The sequence below is a fragment of the Marmota monax genome, unplaced genomic scaffold (genome assembly GCF_021218885.2).
Source record: "Marmota monax isolate L192 unplaced genomic scaffold, Marmota_monax_Labrador192_F-V1.1 WCK01_AAM20220418_F8-fsc00012, whole genome shotgun sequence".
Lineage (NCBI taxonomy): Eukaryota > Metazoa > Chordata > Mammalia > Rodentia > Sciuridae > Marmota > Marmota monax.
The window spans coordinates 22,347,278-22,366,104 of NW_026695227.1; the positions used below are offsets into that span (position 1 = coordinate 22,347,278).

Here is an 18,827-nt window from a genome sequence, read left to right on the forward strand (position 1 = left end):
TGAATCAGAAACAGAAGTATGAATGAATATACAAAAGACGTTTTGAAAGCAGAGAGCAAGAACCATGTTCTGCCATTCTATTTTATTAAAGGTCCTAATGTATGTGTATCATTTACTTTGAAAGGCACTACTGGACCACTAGTTACTGAAACATCTAGAGCCCAAAACAGTGAACTGACATCACCTGGAGATAAGTCAGGTGGGCAGAGAATGATGTTCAAGATCCAGGTTTTTGTCAAATGGGAGAGTCATTTATGGGAACTCTACTTATTTTGAAGCAAAGTAGTTGAGAAAATGAATGAGGATGCAGAATGAATCTATCAAAATTGAGAAGGGTGTTTTTATGAGAACCATGCCCCTCTTCAAAGCAGTAAGTAAACCAAAATATTGGAGACAATAATATGTCACAATCTTAGGTGAACTCGGGCAGGTTTAACCAGATTAATTTAGTCTGTTGGAATAAAATATTGCAATAATAAATAAGTTATTTTAATGGAGTCAGACTACAAAGAAGATGAGATAGAAAATAACTCAAATACTTTATTCCAAGTGTACGTCCACAGTCATCTGTTTCTACTCAGCAACAAATTACCCTGAGTGCAGTTTTAGGTAAGAGGGACCAGGTACCAGAGTTACTTACAGATGACTTTGTGAAAAATTAATAATTAAATTTAGATATGAATAAAATGATAAGCATTATGCCTTAGTAAAACTTCAAATTATACTCACATAATATGTAAATTTTTCAACCTTCATCATGGTGGTTACATATCATTATTTCTTTGGGGTATGAAAATAATAAAAGCCTCTAAGCTGTCAATGCAGTGTTAGACTGCTGCAGTCTGGCTGGGCACACAATCACTAGCCACCACACAGCTTGTAGATTCAAACAGCAACTCTTTATTCCCAAACTCACACCAGCCGTCTACAATCACGTTCTGGGGAAATCCATGTTATCTGCCCAAATCCACGTTCTCTGCCCAAATCCACCTCCACTGGGTTTCTGTCTCCCAAAATATACTGTCTGAATCCCTTGAGAACTCAAGGGGAACTCGGGCAGCAGGATACGCCCTATTCCCAGCAGGAATAATCTTAAACCTTAAACCTGGAACCTAAACCGGGAACGCCCTAATCCGCCTTGGTCCTTGAGCAAGGTCACCTACATTCAATGTCACTGCAACATGGGGTACGCTGGCAAGGAAATTGTCATACCTACTTGGCTAATGGCTCCCAGCATCTCCCCCCTTCTGATTAATTAAACAACAAGCAATGTGGCTTAAGGACCGTGCCTGGTAGGTTGTCCAATTCAACATATGGTTCTTACCCGTCATCGGAAAACTGACCTTTAGGCGTCAGCCTCCTGTCTTAGGTTGATACCACTGCAATTGAATCATACCCGTCACTGACTACCGGTCCAGCATACAGCCATACTTGTGGATAGGTCTATGCACCAGTGGGGGGGTGAGGTTCTTTGCCTCACCTCTGTTGGCCCCCAAATTTGGCCTTGGTGCCAGTGGGGGAGTGAGGTTAATGTGGCTTAAGGACCGTGCCTGGTAGGTTGTCCAATTCAACATATGGTTCTTACCTGTCATCGGAATACTGACCTTTAGGTGTCAGCCTCCTGTCTTAGGTTGATACCACTGCAATTGGATCATACCCGTCACTGACTACCGGTCCAGCATAAGCCATTGTCCCCCAAATTTTAGACCATCACTAGCAGAAGGGAGGATACAGAAATGCCACGACACCAAGCCAATTGACGGCTCCTTGGGAAAAATTAGCGGTCAATGCAGTGTTAGACTGCTAAATCTCATGGCATTTGTTGACTCCCCAGTTCTGTGACTTGCATATAAGAGTTCATGTCTGTCAAAAGCTAAGAAAAGCATGCTTGTCCTCGTACATTATTGACTAAATTTTAACTATTTTTAGTTTCATCAGTGAAGGACTGACATTCTTTAACCACAGGTAATTTGATTAAAAACAAATAGGCTGGGATTGTGGCTTAGTGGTAGAGTGCTCACCTAGCACGTTCGAGGCCCTGGGTTCAATCCTCAGCACCACATAAAAAATAAATAAATAAAATAAAGATATTGTGTCCAACTACAACTAAAAAAATGAAAATTAAAAGAAAAAACAAGCTCTATTTTATCCCTGAACATAAGCAATTAGTCTATAATTTTAAGGACATCAAAAGTGTCTTCTCATTTGCTTCACATTGGCCTTCTCTCTGATTCAGGGTAAAACATTTCCATCTGGTCTCTGCAGTCCTTTATATAGTGAATCTTCCCTTGCCGAGTATGGTTCCTGTTCCAGCATCCGCCTTGCAGGGGAACTTGTAACTAGAACACATTTCAGGGCCCACATCAGAATCAGAAGCTGTTGGAATGGAACCCTCAAAACAGTATACTAACAAGTGCTTTAGACAATTTATTCTGATCTCAGTAGGGAACCACTTCTCTACCATTTCTATTCTTTTCCAACTTCCCTCCCACTCTACACTCCAATGGATACCATTCGAGAATGTCGTTCCCCGTGTTCAACTATCATCATGTCTTTCCACTACATAAAACCCAATTATCCTGATTGCTATTAAGATAAATGAAATCTTCTTTATATACCATTAAAAGCCATTTCATTAGTGTATAAATGGGACTTTTCTTTACATATATATTATTTAGTTGATGGCTTTATTTTATTTTCCTATATTTATTTCCCCATAGCAGTTTTCTCGACTTGGGGTGAAAGATAATTGATTTCAGCAAGCATTAAGAGACTTGTCGATTCCAATGAGATTTAAACTGATAGAAATTTTAGTGTGATAGTCACTGAGCTTATGTTTTCTAAATTCTGCACCAGTAGAACTTTGCGTAATGACAATCAGCCGTCTGTCTGTTATCTATCAGGCAGTACACACTGTGGTTGTGAGTGGGATACTCAAACCTTGGTTCTCAGATTGGTGCCATCAGAGGTATTTGTTACTGTTCCATGATGTAATAAGAACAGAAAGCAAACATTTAGAAACAATGACCTTATATCTTTTTGACATAATGCCTTATATCTGTTGAATAAACGCTTGTGTTTTGTGAATTTTTAAAATTATAATTCTAGATTCACTTTTGTGACTTTTTTCCAAAGAATTCATCTAGCACATGTTAGAAATCTATTTTGCACAGAACATTGAGAAGCAAGGAATACAGTATAGTTTGGGGGTTAGATTGCTTGTGTTTGGCTTCTGGGTATTTCGTCCATACAGTGTGACCAGACAATGATTTAAGAATGTTTCCTGTATCATAGAATTTTTAATCCCCAATTATTTCTAAGATATTTTGTAAATGACACTGCTCTTATTAGGAGGAACTTCAAGTCTAATAACACAAAAATCTGGTGGGGTGGAAGGCAGCACACCAAGGGAACTGAGCAGTACAGCTGTAAATCCAGGAGATTCAGGTAGTCAGGACATACATTTTACTATGAATGTCAAAGCAAGTAGTTGGTTTGATAAATGATGAAAATGTACAAGATGACTGAAATTTTGTATTGAATCTCCCAGTCTCCTCCTTCAGAGGAACTAGCATGTGTTGCAAGCACAGCTACTGTGTTTATCAGGTATAACAGGAGAATCCCTGGGAGCGACCTTGGAAGCAGGCAAGGGCAGCCCACATAGACCATCAGGCACTGTGCCACAGAAGAGAGAACCTGGGGGATGTGATGAGGTCCAATTCAAACTTCAGCAAGATCCTAGATTGTGATAATGAGTTAAGGAAAGGTCACCATGGACAACATTGAAAGAAATAATGCCAAGAATAAAACAAAAAAAATCCTAAAATAGTATTTTCTTTATACCTATCTATACTGAATAACTGTTTTTCTCATTAGCAACAAGTAGAGAAGCAGATACGTCCACTACCATCTCTGTTGATGAAAACACTTCTGGAAGAACAGGTACTGAAGGAGCATTAGCAGTATAAAATTCCAGATAGTAGACATGTGAGCTTTGTGCTCAAATTTAGTCAGAGGAAAGGTTTCTTGGGGAATCTATTATTTAGGTGGTGCCAAATCTCCAGAAGATCAGAAATGTATCAACAAGTATATGTGTAACAGTTAGTATATTTTTAGAGGCAATGTGCAATATGGTGAAAGAACAAACTGGTCTCACCCAGTGCCAATTGGGAAAGGGTGAAATTAACAACCACACAGACAAGACAAAAGTTAGATGGAGATCAAGAGGGGAAAATATGCAAACTGGATCCCAGGACAATTTCAGTGAACAGAGTCAAGGACATTGATGTTTAACCTTGAATTATCTATATGATCATTATATTTTATTAATAAATAATACCTAAATGGAATCAGTACATTCTCACAGTTGCCTCATTTACTTTGAAAAACAAACTTCAGATTTCCAAGAAGTCCATAGGGTAGATAAATGCATCATTTTAAATGAACAAGAAAGCATAGTTGAGGTCCTATTCATAAGAAGATTTTCCTTTAGGTTTTCTTAAGCTGACATTTTTTTCCCCATAAACATCAGGAACATCTGGGACATCATCTGGAGTAATCCCTGAAGCCCAAGGTGGCAGCACTCCTAGAGAAGCAGGCACTGGAGCCACAAGTTCAGGTGAGATCCACCAGGTTGGATATGATGTGTCAGGAGTCATTGTCTATACCCAAACCCTCCTGCATCAGATGCAGGTCTGTGAAATCAGGTCCTTACTGGGGTTAGATTTCTGGCCTAGGGAAATTAAAGGGATCATATGCTTTATTTTATTTTATTCTGGAGAATCACAGATACTCATAGGGATGGCAGGGATAACATGCACCCCCAATATGCACCTTTTTTGTTTCCAGGGACCACAGGAATGCCTGTAGCCTCTACCACTGCCAGCCCTAGAGACTCAGGTATTTGGCTTCTGGGTATTTCGTCCATACAGTGTGACCAGACAATGATTTAAGAATGTTTCCTGTATCATAGAATTTTTAATCCTCAATTATTTCTAAGATATTTTGTAAATGACACTGTTCTGACACTCAACCTCTGCTGTCAGCAAATTAGGTAAGTATGAGGGAGAATTCCATGCATTTTCAGGTATAAAATGGAGAGTAAAAGTAAATCCCAATATCTTTTCTCTGAAGTATGCTGAAGAATAGAAAGAACTATTAGGGAGAGAGGGAGCCCAATTCCTAACCAATACTTTAACAGGTGGCAGTTGTCCCACTGGATCAGATGGTCTTTCAACAATCTTATGCAATGTTGTGGGCCTTTGAGTATGTTTATAGGACATCGAAGACCTCTGATCTGGACCTTCTGAGACTATAAGTCTGTAGTGGGGCCATAATTTGCTATAATTCTAACTACAAATTAGAATTGACTGCAGAAAAATTTGAAAATTTTCCTTCATATAATCATTGAATGTGGAACCTTGGGAAAAGGATTCATTCATGCATGTGTTTTAAAGACTCAGTTGGTTCTAAAATGCAGCCTAAGTGAGAACTACTAGGTTCTAATATGTGAACATTAAAGAAGCAGATAATAAGGGATCTTATTGATAAGCAAAATAATAAACTTAATAAAGGATGCTAAGTTGTATAAGATTATATGATCAATGTTTGGAACCATTGAAATAGAAATGGAGAAGCATATACAAATAAATGAAAGATATTTTGAAAATAGGGAGTAACATTACCTGTACCACTTTATTAAGATCATGATATTTTTTGGTTTTAAAAGGAACTAGTGGACCATCAGTTGGTGAAACAACTAGATCCCCAAGCACTGAAGTGACATCACCTAAAGAGCACTCAGGTGAGCAGAGGATGGTGTTTAGAGGTCCTGGTTTTACTCAAAATGAAGAGTTATTCATGGGAACCCTGCTTATTTTAAAGCAAAGTAGTTGAGATGAAAGTATGAAGACCTAGTTGACCCAATTGAAGATGTAGAAAGATGTCTTTTAAAAAAGTGTATTAAGTCAATCAAAATCTTCAAGAAATTAATATTAGAAAAATGTCATAGGCAACTCTGTGTAGTAAGTCACTGGATGCATCTATTCAATTTGTTCCTTTTAGAAGAGAATGGACTGTTAGATTACCCATTGGTAATACAGTTCAAGTAGACTGTAGGTGAGAAGTTCCTTTGTGTTTTGCAGGCACTGCTGAAACTTCAGTTACAATCTCTTCCACAGCTGGAAGTGAAGGCACCACAACAAAACTGAGCCCTGGCTTCACTAGTACTGGGGTCACAGCAGGTAAACTTGGTTCAGAGTAAATTATATGTTTATACCAATCAACCGGTGTCGATCAATTTTGTGCAGCAAATATATTTTTTAAATTAAATATCAGAGTTATTACTTTTTAAATGTAATTATGCTTTTCATCATGTTGCTTTTGTAAAATTTTCACGTTGTAATTATATAATCCCACTATCTGATAGTTGGTAGCCTCTGTGCACTAGTTACAACCAATTATTTACATTTTTTTGTCCTTCATCAGGAAGAACTAGAATGTTACCAGATCTAACAGCTGAATCCAACAATGGAATAACAAATGATAGAGTTTTTAAGCAGGTGTAACAAAGATATGAAGAAGATATATACTCCATATAGGCAGTTCTGGGATTCACATCAATAATAACTGTACTCTGAGTAAAACCTTTGCTAAAGGGACCAGGTATAAGAGTGACAGAGTCCTCTCTAGCTTGCCTATCTCCTCTAACAACATGGTACTCAAAGCGTGGTTTCTGGGCCAGTAGTATAGAAATCCTGTGGGATCCTGTTAGATGGTCATATGTCTAGGTCCACATGGCTAGAATCAGAAGTCCTGGGGTGGAGACCAGCAGACTGTGTTAAGTTGTTTAGGCAATTGATGCTCAACTTGGAGAAGCATCTCTCTACAATTCCCATTCTTTTTAACCTTCCTTTGAGTCTACACTCCATCAATGTCATATCAGAATGACTTTCCCAAAGCTCAATTCACCTTTGACTATACATATAAAGTACTTAAATATTTCTTTAATATTTATTTTTTAGGTGTAGTTGGACATAATACCTTCATTTAATTTATTTATCTTTATGTGGTGCTAAGGATCGAACCCAGCACTTCTCACATGCTAGGCTAGTGCTCTACTGCAGAGCTACAATCCCAGCCCCACACTTAAATATTTCTAATTGCTTTTAAGATTAATGAAATCTTTATATAGCATTAATAGGTATTTTTTCATGTATGCACAGGACTTCTCTTCATGCTATGAACAAGTCCATGGCCTCATTGTGTTTTCCCTTCACTTATTTTACTTAGTTACTGTTGTAGTTTAGAACTTATTAAATAATGTTTTGAATAAGCTATTACTTACATTCAAATTACTGCATTAAATAATATGGTTTATACCTAGTAGGAAAATCAAGAAAGTGGGTGATTCCAATTAGACCAGCGACTAATTGAAATTTTAGAGTGATGACCATTTGGTTTCCAATCATAAAAATCTGTATCTGAATTACTTGGGTAATAATGACATGTTAAACTGTGATCACTTTGGGTTACCAGGCATTGAGTATGGTAATTTTAATAGGGTTACCTAAAGTTAGGTCCAGAAATGTGTGACTCCCAGACTATTAAAAGTCCATGATATGGTAAAAAGTAAAACACACAACAAGTACTTGGAAATGTAGTAGTTTAGCACAACAAGGTTTAACTGTTGGGTGACTATATATGGTCTTTTCATTTCATATCTGAATTTATGTAATAGCATTGTTCTAAATTGTTCTAAGTATTCATCTATCATACACTGAACACTACAATAGGTCTGTTACCTCAGATGGTTTGGGAGTACTTGTGGGAGTGAATAGTCAGGGACAGAGTGCTTGAGTTGGACTCCTTTACCTGTGAGTACCCAGTAGGATTATTTAACCATATCTGATAAATAGGAGGAACATGTTGACTGCCTCAAAGGATGCTTATGAGGAAAATGAATTCAGTTAATTCCTAAAGCAATTTGAAATTCTTTTTTTTTTTTTAATTTAAGGAGGAAAAGAAGGCCAAATACCTAATAGGGAGGAGGAGGGGAAAGGGCAGCTCACCTGGGGAGCCCAGGACTGGACCTATAAGCCCAGGAGACTTGGGTAGTCAGGATGTGCACTTAGTGCCTATGAAATAGGTACAAATATAAAAACCTATGCCGTTGGATAAATCATGAAAATGTACAAGAAGGTTGAAATTTTGCCTTTAATCTCCCAATCTCCTCCTTTAGAGGAACTAGCATAATTTGCAACTACTGCTACTGTGTTTATTAGGTACAACAGGAAAGTCCCTGGGAGTCACCTCAGGAGCAGTCAGGGCCAGCACATCTGGACCATCAGGCACTGGGGCCACCAGTGCTGAAAGCCCAGCAGGTAGGACAGAGCCTCCTTACGGGTGATGACAGGGTTCAATGATAGTTTTTGTCAGGATCCCCGAGTGTGACAATGAGAAGAAGGAAAGGTAACCATGGAGAACATTGAAGAACTAATGACTAGAATAAAACTTAAAAAAAAAAAAAGGCCCTGAAATAGTTCTTCAGAGCTCTCTGTACATTAGGTACCATGTTTGTTCTAATTAGGAACAAGTGGAAGAGCTGACACAGCCACCACTGTCTCTGCTGGTGAAAACACTTCTGGAAGGGCAGGTACTGAAGGAGAATAAGGAGCATAAAATCCAGGCAGCACATGTGAGAGCTGTTGGCTCAAAGCCTAGTCAGAGACAAAGTTTCCTGGGAAATCCTACCATTATCATTGTGTTGATGTCAACACTTTAGAAGATGAGAAATATATCAACAAGAATACCTGTGGTACTTAGTATTTTTAGAGTGACTGTGCCATGTAGTAAAAGAATAGGGGCATATAACATCTCACCCAATGATACTGGGATAGTGGAAAATTAACATTGTAGGTAAAGAAGTAAAGAATAAATAAGACGGCAATCAAGAGAAGAAAACTTGAAAATTGGAATATAAGACACATCTAGGAAACAGAGACAAGAACCTAAATGTTTAACCATAAATTTTCTATGTGATTATTTTATTTTAGTAAATACAGTTGTCTTAAGGGATCAGTGCATTATCAGTTACCTGATTTACCCCACTTTACCTTCAGGTAGAAATTAAGATATCATCAAAGCTTACAGAAAACATACATTCATTCTTTTTAAGAAAAAGAAACAATATTTTGGGACATATTCATAAGAAGATTTTCCTTTAAGTTTTCTAATGTGACTTTTTTTTTTTTCATGATAAATATCAGGTACATCTGGGACATCAGCTGGAACAACCCCTGAAGCTCGAGGTAGCAGTACCCCTGGAGGAGGAGGCACTGGAGCCACAGGTACAAGTGAGGTCCACCAGGTTGGATGTGATGCATTAGGAGTTTCCATCCATGCCCTTCTGCAGCAGATGTAGGTCTGCAAAATTAGGCCATCACTTAGATCAGATTGTTAGTCTATGAAAATTAAAAAGATAATATCCTTAATTTTCTCTTCTTCTGGAGACACTCAAATACTCATGGGGGTGGCAATAAGTAATAACACCCCCCCACACATGCTAAATATAGCTTTCGTATTTTCAGAGACCTTGGGAGTGTCTCCAGGCTCCACCACTGCCAGCCCTAAGGACTCAGCTACACCTTCTTCAACTTCTGGTAGCAGCAAATCAGGTAAATTAGAGAAGTCCAAAAGTTTGCAGGTATAAAATAGAGAGGGTAAGCATGTCCGAATTTCTGTTCTCTGAAATGTAGTGAAGAGTAGAAAGAACTAGTTAGAGGCTTGCATAGTGAGCCTAATTACAGACCAACATTTCAGCAGGTAGCTGTGGGGCAATTGGAATCGATTCAATCGTCTTTCTATAATCTTATGCAATTGTGAGAGTCCACAAATGTGCTGCCTATGTGCCTTAATGGTTTTAAGCACCCTACCCTGGAACTTTTGAGATTGTGAATGTGAAGTGGACCATAGTTTTCTATCCTGGCTATAAATTACGATTAACTCCAAGAAAAGTTTGGAATTTTTCCATCACAGACCCATTGAATTTATGACCCTTGAAAAAGGCCTATGTTGGTATATATTTTAAAGCCTCAGTTGGTTGCAATATGCAGCCTAAGTCAGAACCACTAGGCTCAAATATGAGAACACTATTGAAGTAGATGAGAAGCAATCTTACTTGCAAGCAAAATTAATTTACTTCACTGAAGGATGCTAATTTGTACAAGATTTTATGATCGATTTTTGGAATGATTAAAACAGAAATAAATGTATAAATAAAAGTATAAAGAAATAAATGAGAGATATTTTATTTTATTTTTTTAAAAAATTTTATTGTTGGTTGTTCAAAACATTACATAGTTCTTGATATATCATATTTCACACTTTGATTCAAGTGGGTTATGAACTCCCATTTTTACCCCGTATACAGATTGCAGAATCACATCAGTTACACATCCATTGATTTACATATTGCCATACTAGTGTCTGTTGTATTCTGCTAATGAGAGATATTTTAAAAGCAGAGATCAGCATCGCATCATCTGTACAACTTCTTCAAGGGTCAGGATATCATTTGCTATTTGTTTTAAAAGGCACCACTGGACCATCAGTTGGCACAACAACCAGAGCCCAAAGCAATGCAGTGACATCACCTGAAGGGAAATCAGGTGAGTAGAGGATGGCAGTCAAAGTCCTGGCTTTTGTCAATATGAAGAGTTATTCATGGGAACCCTGCTTATTTAAAGCAAAATAATCGAGATGAATATATCAATACCCAGTTGAACCAATTCAAAGAAAGATGTCTTTGTAAAGAAAAATGCAATAAGTAAATCAGAATTTTCAAGAAATTCATATTAGCACAAATACCATAGGTACTTATGGGTAATAAGTAATTTGATTCATGTATTCTATTTCCTATAGTAGGAGTGATTGGACAGTTACATCGTCCATTGGTAATAATGTCCAAAGTAGACTTTAGGTGAGAAGTTCCTTTGTTCTTCTCAGGCTCTATTGGAACTTCAGGCCCTATCACCTCCTCAGCTGGAAGTGCAGGCACCACGGCAGGACTGAGCCCCAGCTTCACCAGCCCTGGGGACGCATCAGGTAAGTCCAGTTCAGCAATTTATACTACTTACAGCCAATTAATTGGTTCACATAATGCTAATTAGACAATATATTTTCAAACCAAATATCAGGCTTGGGTGATTATACATATATGTAAAATTAAAATACAGTATTTTTACCTTTTCAGCATGTTGCTTCTTAAAGTGTATCATGCAAATTATATGCTATCACTAAATGATAATTTGAAGATCTCCATGAAATTTTTAATGTAAAATTTACAAAGTTTTATTCTTTTAATTTTTTAAAAATTTGTTTTATTTATACATGACAGTAGAATGCACTTTGATACATCATATATAATGGAGTATAATTTCTCATTCTTCTGGTTGTACATGACATATAGTCACATCGGTTGCCCATAAATTTTTTTTTAATCCGGTTTTTAAAATTTTTTAAACTATATTCAGGATAATTAGAAAGTCGCCAGGTATAACTTTAGAAACCAATAAGGGAATTAAAAATGACACAGCTTTAAATCGGGTGAAACCAAGTAGTGAGGAATATCCTATATTATATAGAGTCAGTCTTTTTTTTATTTCCTGGCAGTGATAATCTTACTGAGTAGAGCCTTACATAAAGGGGCCAATTTAAGAATTACACATCAGTTGGATGACTTTGGGAAATATTCCACAATTAATACTGTGGTTACAAAAACATTAGTGATATATTTTATGGCAATTTAAAATGTCTGATTTATGCTCAAAATTTTCAATGTAGGGCAGTGAATCTTACCATCACTGTGTTTGTGTCGTCATTCCCATGAGATAAAAAGCCTCCAAGCTGGAAAGGCAGGGATAGAGCACAGAGTGCTGAGCCTCATGGGCAATAGCTGGTGCCCGAGGGTCTGTGAACTGTGTCTAGAGCTCACAACCAACAAAAGCTAAGCAGAATATACTCTGGTTTGTCCATTATTTACTCAGGTCAGTGTTAGATCCAGGAATAAACTATTATTGACAACATTGAAGCATAGCTGAATGAGATTGAAAACCAGCAAGACAAAATTTACAACTGTCCTTCAAACCATCAGTTACAATCATAAGATCTCTGAAGGGTCTTCTCCTTGTGTTCCATTTCCTGTGTTTTATTCAAGTGTTAAGCCCTTTCCTCAGTCCCTGCAGTCCTTTGCTTAGCTTGCCTCCTTCCTCTAACACCACGGTGCTCACGGTACGGTTCCTGGCCAGTAGCAGCTGAACCTTGTGGGAACTTGTTACAGTTGGTGACTTGGGGGTCCAGCAGCCCAGAATCAGAAAGTGTTGAAGGGGAAGCCAGCAGACTGTTAACTTGTTAACATAACAAGTATTCTAGCAAATCAATGCTCAAGTTAGAGAACAGCTTCTTTACAACTTCCAGTCTTTTCCAACTTCCCTCCCTCTTTACCCAGGAGTCAGTGCCATGTCTTCCATGTCAGTAGATCATTTCCAAAGCTCAGCTATGATCCTATCTATGCTCCTTTTTAAAATACTTTTAATGGATTCTTTGAAGATACATGAAAACTTTGTTACCATTAAGAGTACTTTTGCTCATGAATGCACTGGATTCTGTTTATGGATGAATTAATGAATCCATGGCCTATTTTTGTTTTTCCTACTCTTGATTTGGCTTAGCAATTGTAATTAAGTTTATAGCATACATAGTGCTTATATATGCTATTCTTTATATTAATATAACTGAATTAGGAGATAAGATTTACATATTGCAGAAAAATAAAAAAGATTGATTCCAATTAAATTAGTAACTTATTGAAACCTTAAAATAATGAATAGTTTATCATTACAAAAATCTGAAGTAGAAATACCTGAGTAATAATAAGATCTCAAGGAGTAATCTCTTTTTATTTGAGACAGTAAATACAATGATTTGTGACGAACTCAAAACTTGGTACACAAATATGAGTTCCCAGACTGTTAAAGATTGGTGATATGATAAAAAGTGAAACAGAGAACAAACATTTGGAAATATAGCATTTTAACATCATAATCCATAAACTGCTAAATAAAGGCTTGTATATTATCTGATCTTATTTAAATTTTACATCTGCACTTTTGGCATTTTTAAAAGAATGCCTCTAGCAGAGATTGGAAACATTACAAATTGATCCTTTTATCACAAATCACTTGAGAAGCAGCAGTTACAGTATAAAATCAGGGCTAGATGGCTAGATTTTGCTGTCTTCATTTTCTGTCTATAAATTGAGTGACTCAGAGCACATCATTTAACCATATTCGATAATTGTAAAGAATAGTTTTACCTAGTAAAGAAGATGTTTATGAGGTTAAAAGACTTGGTTATTTTTAAAGGAATTTTTTAAATGATTATTTTTTTCACCAGGAACACGAAGCCCTAGTGCAACAACACCTGGGAGGGAAGAGGGTAGCTCATCTGGGGAACCCAGCACTGGAGCTACAAGCACAGGAAGTTCAGGTAAGTCAGGATGTGCACTGAGTGCTTGTTAAGTGGGCACAAAGATGAAAGCATCTAGGCTGCTGGATAAATCATGAAAATATGCAAAAGACTGAAATTTTGTCTTGATCTCCCAATCTCCTCCTTCAGAGGAACTAGCATATGTTTCAAGCACTGCTACTCTGTTTATCAGGTACAATAGGAGAGTCCCTGGGTATGACCTCAGGAGCAGTCAGGCACTAGAACTACCAGTGCTGGAAGCCCAGCAGTAAAACAGAGCCTCCTTAGTGATTGTAGCAGAGTCTAATCCATGTTTTGTCAAGAACACTGAGTGTAAAATAAGGTCAAGGAAAAGAACAATGGAGAATATTAAAGGAACCTATGACTAGAATAAAATCACAAGACAGTTTTCTTCCTAGCTCTCTGTACACTCAGAACCATTTTTCTTACCATTAGCAACAAGAGGAGGAACTGACACAGCTACCACTGTCTCTTCTGCAGAAAACACATCTGGAAGAACAGGTACAGAAGGAGCATTTAAAGGATGAAATCCAGACAGTAACATGACAGCTGACTGCTTAAAACTAGTCAAAGACACAGTTTCCTGGGAAATCTGACCATTATGTAGTCAAATCTACAGAAGGTCAGAAATATATCAACAAGTATATGTGAAGTATTTAATATATTTTTGGAAAAAATATTAGTGACATATTTCACTATACTCAATTATGGTGAAAGAATGGGGCATATAACTGATATCAAGAGAGGAAACATTGTAATTTGGATTATAAGACAATTCTAGTGAATAGGCACAAGGACATTGATGTTGAACCTTGAATGTCTTAATGGAATGAACACATTATTAGAATTACCTTATTTACATCAATTTACCTTCAGCCATATCTTAAGATATCAGTGAAAATTACAGGATAGATACATCCATTCTTTTTAAAGGCTAAAGAAAATGTATTTCAGTTCATATTCACAAAGACATTCCTTTTGATTTTCATAAGCTGCCATTTTCTCCCTATAAGTAACAGGTGCATTTGGGTCATCATCTGGAGCAACCCCTGAATCTCGAGGTGGCAGCACCCCTGGAGGAGCAGGCCTTGGATCCACAGTTTCAGGTGAGGTCCACCAGGTTGGATGTGATGCATCAGGAGCTCCCATCCATGCCCTTCTGCAGCAGATGCAGGTCTGTAAAATCAGGCACTGACTGGTATTACATTATCGAACTAAGAAAAGATGAAAGGATCATAACCTTCAATTTCCTTATTCTGGAGACACTCAAATACTAACATAGAAGGTGGGAAAACATGCATCCCCCACCCACACCCCATGCCCTGGTTCTTGTTTCCAGGAACCACAGGAGTGTCTGCAGCTGCATCCACCACTGCCAGCCCTGGGGACTCGGCTAGACCTTTCTCAACCTCTGCTAGCAGCACATCAGGTAAGTGTGAAGGACAAGTCCATGAGTAAATTGTAAAATGGAGAGTGTATGTACATCTCAAATTCTATTCTCTGGAATGTGATAAAGAATAGGAAAATCTAATAAGTGACTTGAGGAAGTGAGCCCAATTCCTGACCAATGGTTTATCAGGTAGCTGTGTACCCACTGGATTAGATGGTCTTTCTATAATCTAATGCAATTTTGAGGATGCCTGCGTGTGTTTATGGGCCTTAATAGTTGCATAACCACTGATTTGGAGTTTCTGAGGCTGTGAGTCTGGAGTGAGACCATAGTTTGTAATTCTGGCTAGAAATTAGAATCAACTACAGAAACCTTTGGGATTTTTCCTTCCCAGTCCCATTGAATATGTAACCCTGGAAAAATTATGATCAGTTTTTCCAATGATTCAAACAGAAATAAAGCAGTATGTATGAAAATTTGAGATATTTTGAAAGGAGAGATTAGCATGAACTGTACCACTTAATCAAAGATCATATTATTTATTGTTTGATTTGATACACACTAATGGACCATGAGTTGGCACACAGCCAGATCCCAAAGCAATAAAGTGACATCACCTAAAGGGAACTCAGGTGCATAGAGGATGGCATTTAGAAGTCCTGGCTTTGGTCAAAATGAACCGTCATTTTTGGGAACCCTGCTCATTTAAAGTAAAGTATTTTAGATGAAAGTATTTTAGATGAAGACCCACTTGACCCTTTTCAAGCTTCAGAAAGATATCTTTGTTAAATAAAATAAAACAACTAAACCAAAATCTTCAAATAATTAACATTAAAACAAATATCATGGGCAACTCTGGGTACTAAGTGGCTGAATTCTTTTACTCAATTTTTATACATTAGAAGGGATTGGATAGTTAAATCACGCACTGGTAGCAAGGTTCAAATAGACTTTAGGTGAGAGGTTCCTTTGATGTTTTTCTCAGGTGCTACTGGAAAATCACTTCTCATCACCTCCACAGCTGGAAGTGCAGGCACCACAGCCCAACTGAGCCCCAGCTTCACCAGTCCTGCGGACACATCAGGTAAGCCCAGTTCAGAGCTAATTTCACTGGCCAGAGTCAAGGAACTATTTTTAGCAATGTTGCTCAGGATTTTTCCAAATCAAATATCAGATTTAGGAGACAGTTCTTCACATGCAATTAATGTCTTTAGACTTTTAGCAAGTTGCTTTCTTAAATTATGTTACAATTACCCATTCCCACTGTCTGATAACTGTAAGACTCCATCCAATTGTTTGTTATAGTTTTAAAATAGTTTTGAACTTCATCAGGACAGCTAGAATGTTACCTGGTATAATAGTAGGAAGCAACAATGAAATTACGAGAGCTACGTCTTCCAAACAGGTTAAATAAAGACACGAGGTAGATCCTACGTTTCACCTCAGCAGTTACTCCACTCTGAATAGAACTTAGACAAAGGGGCAGTTGAAGAGTTATACAGATCAATTCCATGACTTTGGGAAACAGTCAATAATTAATCTTTGCAGTTTTATAAAGCATTGATATTATATTTGTAAGGCACATTTAAATTTCTTATTTACTCTCAAATATTTTCTTGTATTGAACAAACTTCACACCATCATGTTTATGAGTCATTCTTTCCATAATATCAGAATATAATTAAAATGTCCATGGTGGCAAGTTTGGTTTAAAAGACTACTGGGGCCTGAGGGCATTAGCTGGTAGCTCAGTAGTCTGACCAGTGTGCAAGAGCTCACACCCAATAAAAACCAAGAAAATATGCTGCTGCTTGTATATCAGTTGCTAAATTAGGTCCAGCAATAAAATATTATTAAAAATATTAAAGCATATATGATTATATTGAATACAAACACAACTAAATTAACAACTGTCCCTCTTGCTGTCAGTTAGTTAAACATTTTAAAGAATTTAAAGTGTCTGCTCCTTGCATTCCATTTTCCTGTGTTTTATTTAGGGTGTTAAACCCTTTCCTCCAGTCCTTGCAGTCATCTGCCTAGCTCACCTACTTCCTCTAATACCATGGTGCTCAACAGTGTGGTATCTGGACTAGCAGCCTCAGAATGCTGTGGGATCCTGTTAGAAGGATACATTTCTGGGTCCAACTGCCTAGAATCAGAAAGTGTTGGGGCAGAACCCAGAAGACTGTTTTAACAAGTATTATAGGGAATCAATAATCCAGTTGGAGAAGTAGCTTTCCATAATTCCCACTCTTCCAACTTTCCGCCCAGGTTTCACTGCACCTATGTCACCTACCCATTTCCCATTGCTCAATTGTCAACCAATTTCTGCAGTATTTAAAGTGCTTAAATATTTCTAATTTTTTAAGATAAATCAAAACTTCATATTATTTAGAGGCATTCTTCACATGTATTCACAGGATGTTTGCCATGATTTTATCATCACATCCATGGGCTTACTTTGTTTTTTTCCTACAGTTTTTGGTTAGCTTTGATATAAAATTTATGGCAAATAGTTATTTGAAAAAAATGGGTTTTTTTTTTTTTTTTTTTTTTTTTTTTTTTTTTTTTTTTAAATTTATTTATTTTTTAGTTCTCGGTGGACACAACATCTTTGTTTGTATGTGGTGCTGAGGATCGAACCCGGGCCGCACGCATGCCAGGCGAGCGCGCTACCGCTTGAGCCACATCCCCAGCCCCAAAAAAAATGGGTTTTTTATATTATAAATACAGGGTTAAATGATTTAGTTTACACATAGCAGGAAAATAAACTGGGTAATTCACATTCGATCACTAAACTTATCAAATTTTTGGAGTATAACAATTTAGTTTATATTCAGAAAATTTTGAATCAGAATTAAATGGCATTGATGACATCTCAATAAGTGGTCTCTTTGTCATCACAGAATAAGTCCCATGATCAGAAAGAGGTTACTGAAAGTTTGGTGCCCTAATACATATTCTCAGACCACGTGAAACAGAATAAAATTTGGTAAATGTAGCATTTTAGCACTATCATCTTCTAACTGCTGAACAGAGTTGTACATATTACATGATCTTTGTTTAAGAAGATCTAGATTTATAATTATTTTATTGTAATTGTCCTTTATAAATGATTGTTTTTAAAAGAAAGCTTCTAGCATAGAAGAAACAGTAAAATTAGTCTTTGCATCATTAGTTGAGAAGCATCTGACTAAAGGAAGTTTATGAGGTTAAATGATGTGATTGATGCAATTTGAAATGCTATTTTTCATCAGTAGGAACAGGAAGCCAAAGTTTGGCAACAACCCCCAGTGGGAAGGAGGGCAGTACACCCAGGGAATCCAGCACTGGAGCTACCAGCCAAGAGAACTCAGGTAAGTTAGGATGTGCACTTAGTGAATATTATTGGGTAGAAATATGGAAGCATGTAGGCATGGAAATATACATGGAGATTGAAATTTGTCTTAATCTCCCAATCTCCTGCTTCTAAGGAACTAGCATAAATTGCAAGAATTGCTACTCTGTTTATCAGGTACAACAGGAGAGTCCTTGAGATCAACCTCAGGAGCAGGTGATGCAAGTACACCTGCAACTTCAGGCACTGGGGCCACCAGCACTGGAAGCCCAGCAGGTAAGACAGAGCCTCCTTAGGGACTGTGGTGGGGTCTACTGCAAGTTTTGTCAAGATCTCCGAGTGTGAAAATAAGCACAGGGACTGAAACAATGGAGAATATGGAAGGAACTGATGACTAGAATAAAACCATGGAATGTGCTGGCATGAGCTTTTCTTCCTTCCTCTCTGTACACTAAGCACTATTTTTTCTCCCATTAGCAACAAGAGGAGCAACTGACAAAGCCACCACTGTCTCTGCTGGTGAAAACACACCTGGAAGGACAGGTACTGAGGGAG

The 18,827-nt window shown here is 37.4% G+C and overlaps 2 protein-coding genes across 2 annotated transcripts in view; both read left to right on the plus strand.

Annotated features, from left to right (window-relative positions):
• Muc19 (mucin 19, oligomeric) overlaps positions 1-9,421 on the plus strand; it is a 68,527-nt gene extending 59,106 nt beyond the window's left edge. Inside the window, exons 42-50 of the mRNA XM_046435887.1 lie at positions 3,352-3,447; positions 3,877-3,942; positions 4,532-4,618; positions 4,849-4,899; positions 5,729-5,803; positions 6,144-6,242; positions 8,283-8,381; positions 8,588-8,653; positions 9,267-9,421. Coding sequence (XP_046291843.1) covers positions 3,352-3,447; positions 3,877-3,942; positions 4,532-4,618; positions 4,849-4,899; positions 5,729-5,803; positions 6,144-6,242; positions 8,283-8,381; positions 8,588-8,653; positions 9,267-9,421 — 794 coding nt within the window. The remainder of the gene's footprint in view (positions 1-3,351; positions 3,448-3,876; positions 3,943-4,531; positions 4,619-4,848; positions 4,900-5,728; positions 5,804-6,143; positions 6,243-8,282; positions 8,382-8,587; positions 8,654-9,266) is intronic.
• A 102-nt stretch (positions 9,422-9,523) lies between these two features.
• LOC124087158 (mucin-19-like) overlaps positions 9,524-18,827 on the plus strand; it is a 100,315-nt gene continuing 91,011 nt past the window's right edge. The window contains exons 1-11 of the mRNA XM_058576334.1: positions 9,524-9,674; positions 10,593-10,667; positions 11,005-11,103; positions 13,453-13,545; positions 13,981-14,046; positions 14,559-14,651; positions 14,885-14,974; positions 15,921-16,019; positions 18,196-18,291; positions 18,450-18,548; positions 18,750-18,815. Coding sequence (XP_058432317.1) covers positions 9,524-9,674; positions 10,593-10,667; positions 11,005-11,103; positions 13,453-13,545; positions 13,981-14,046; positions 14,559-14,651; positions 14,885-14,974; positions 15,921-16,019; positions 18,196-18,291; positions 18,450-18,548; positions 18,750-18,815 — 1,027 coding nt within the window. The remainder of the gene's footprint in view (positions 9,675-10,592; positions 10,668-11,004; positions 11,104-13,452; positions 13,546-13,980; positions 14,047-14,558; positions 14,652-14,884; positions 14,975-15,920; positions 16,020-18,195; positions 18,292-18,449; positions 18,549-18,749; positions 18,816-18,827) is intronic.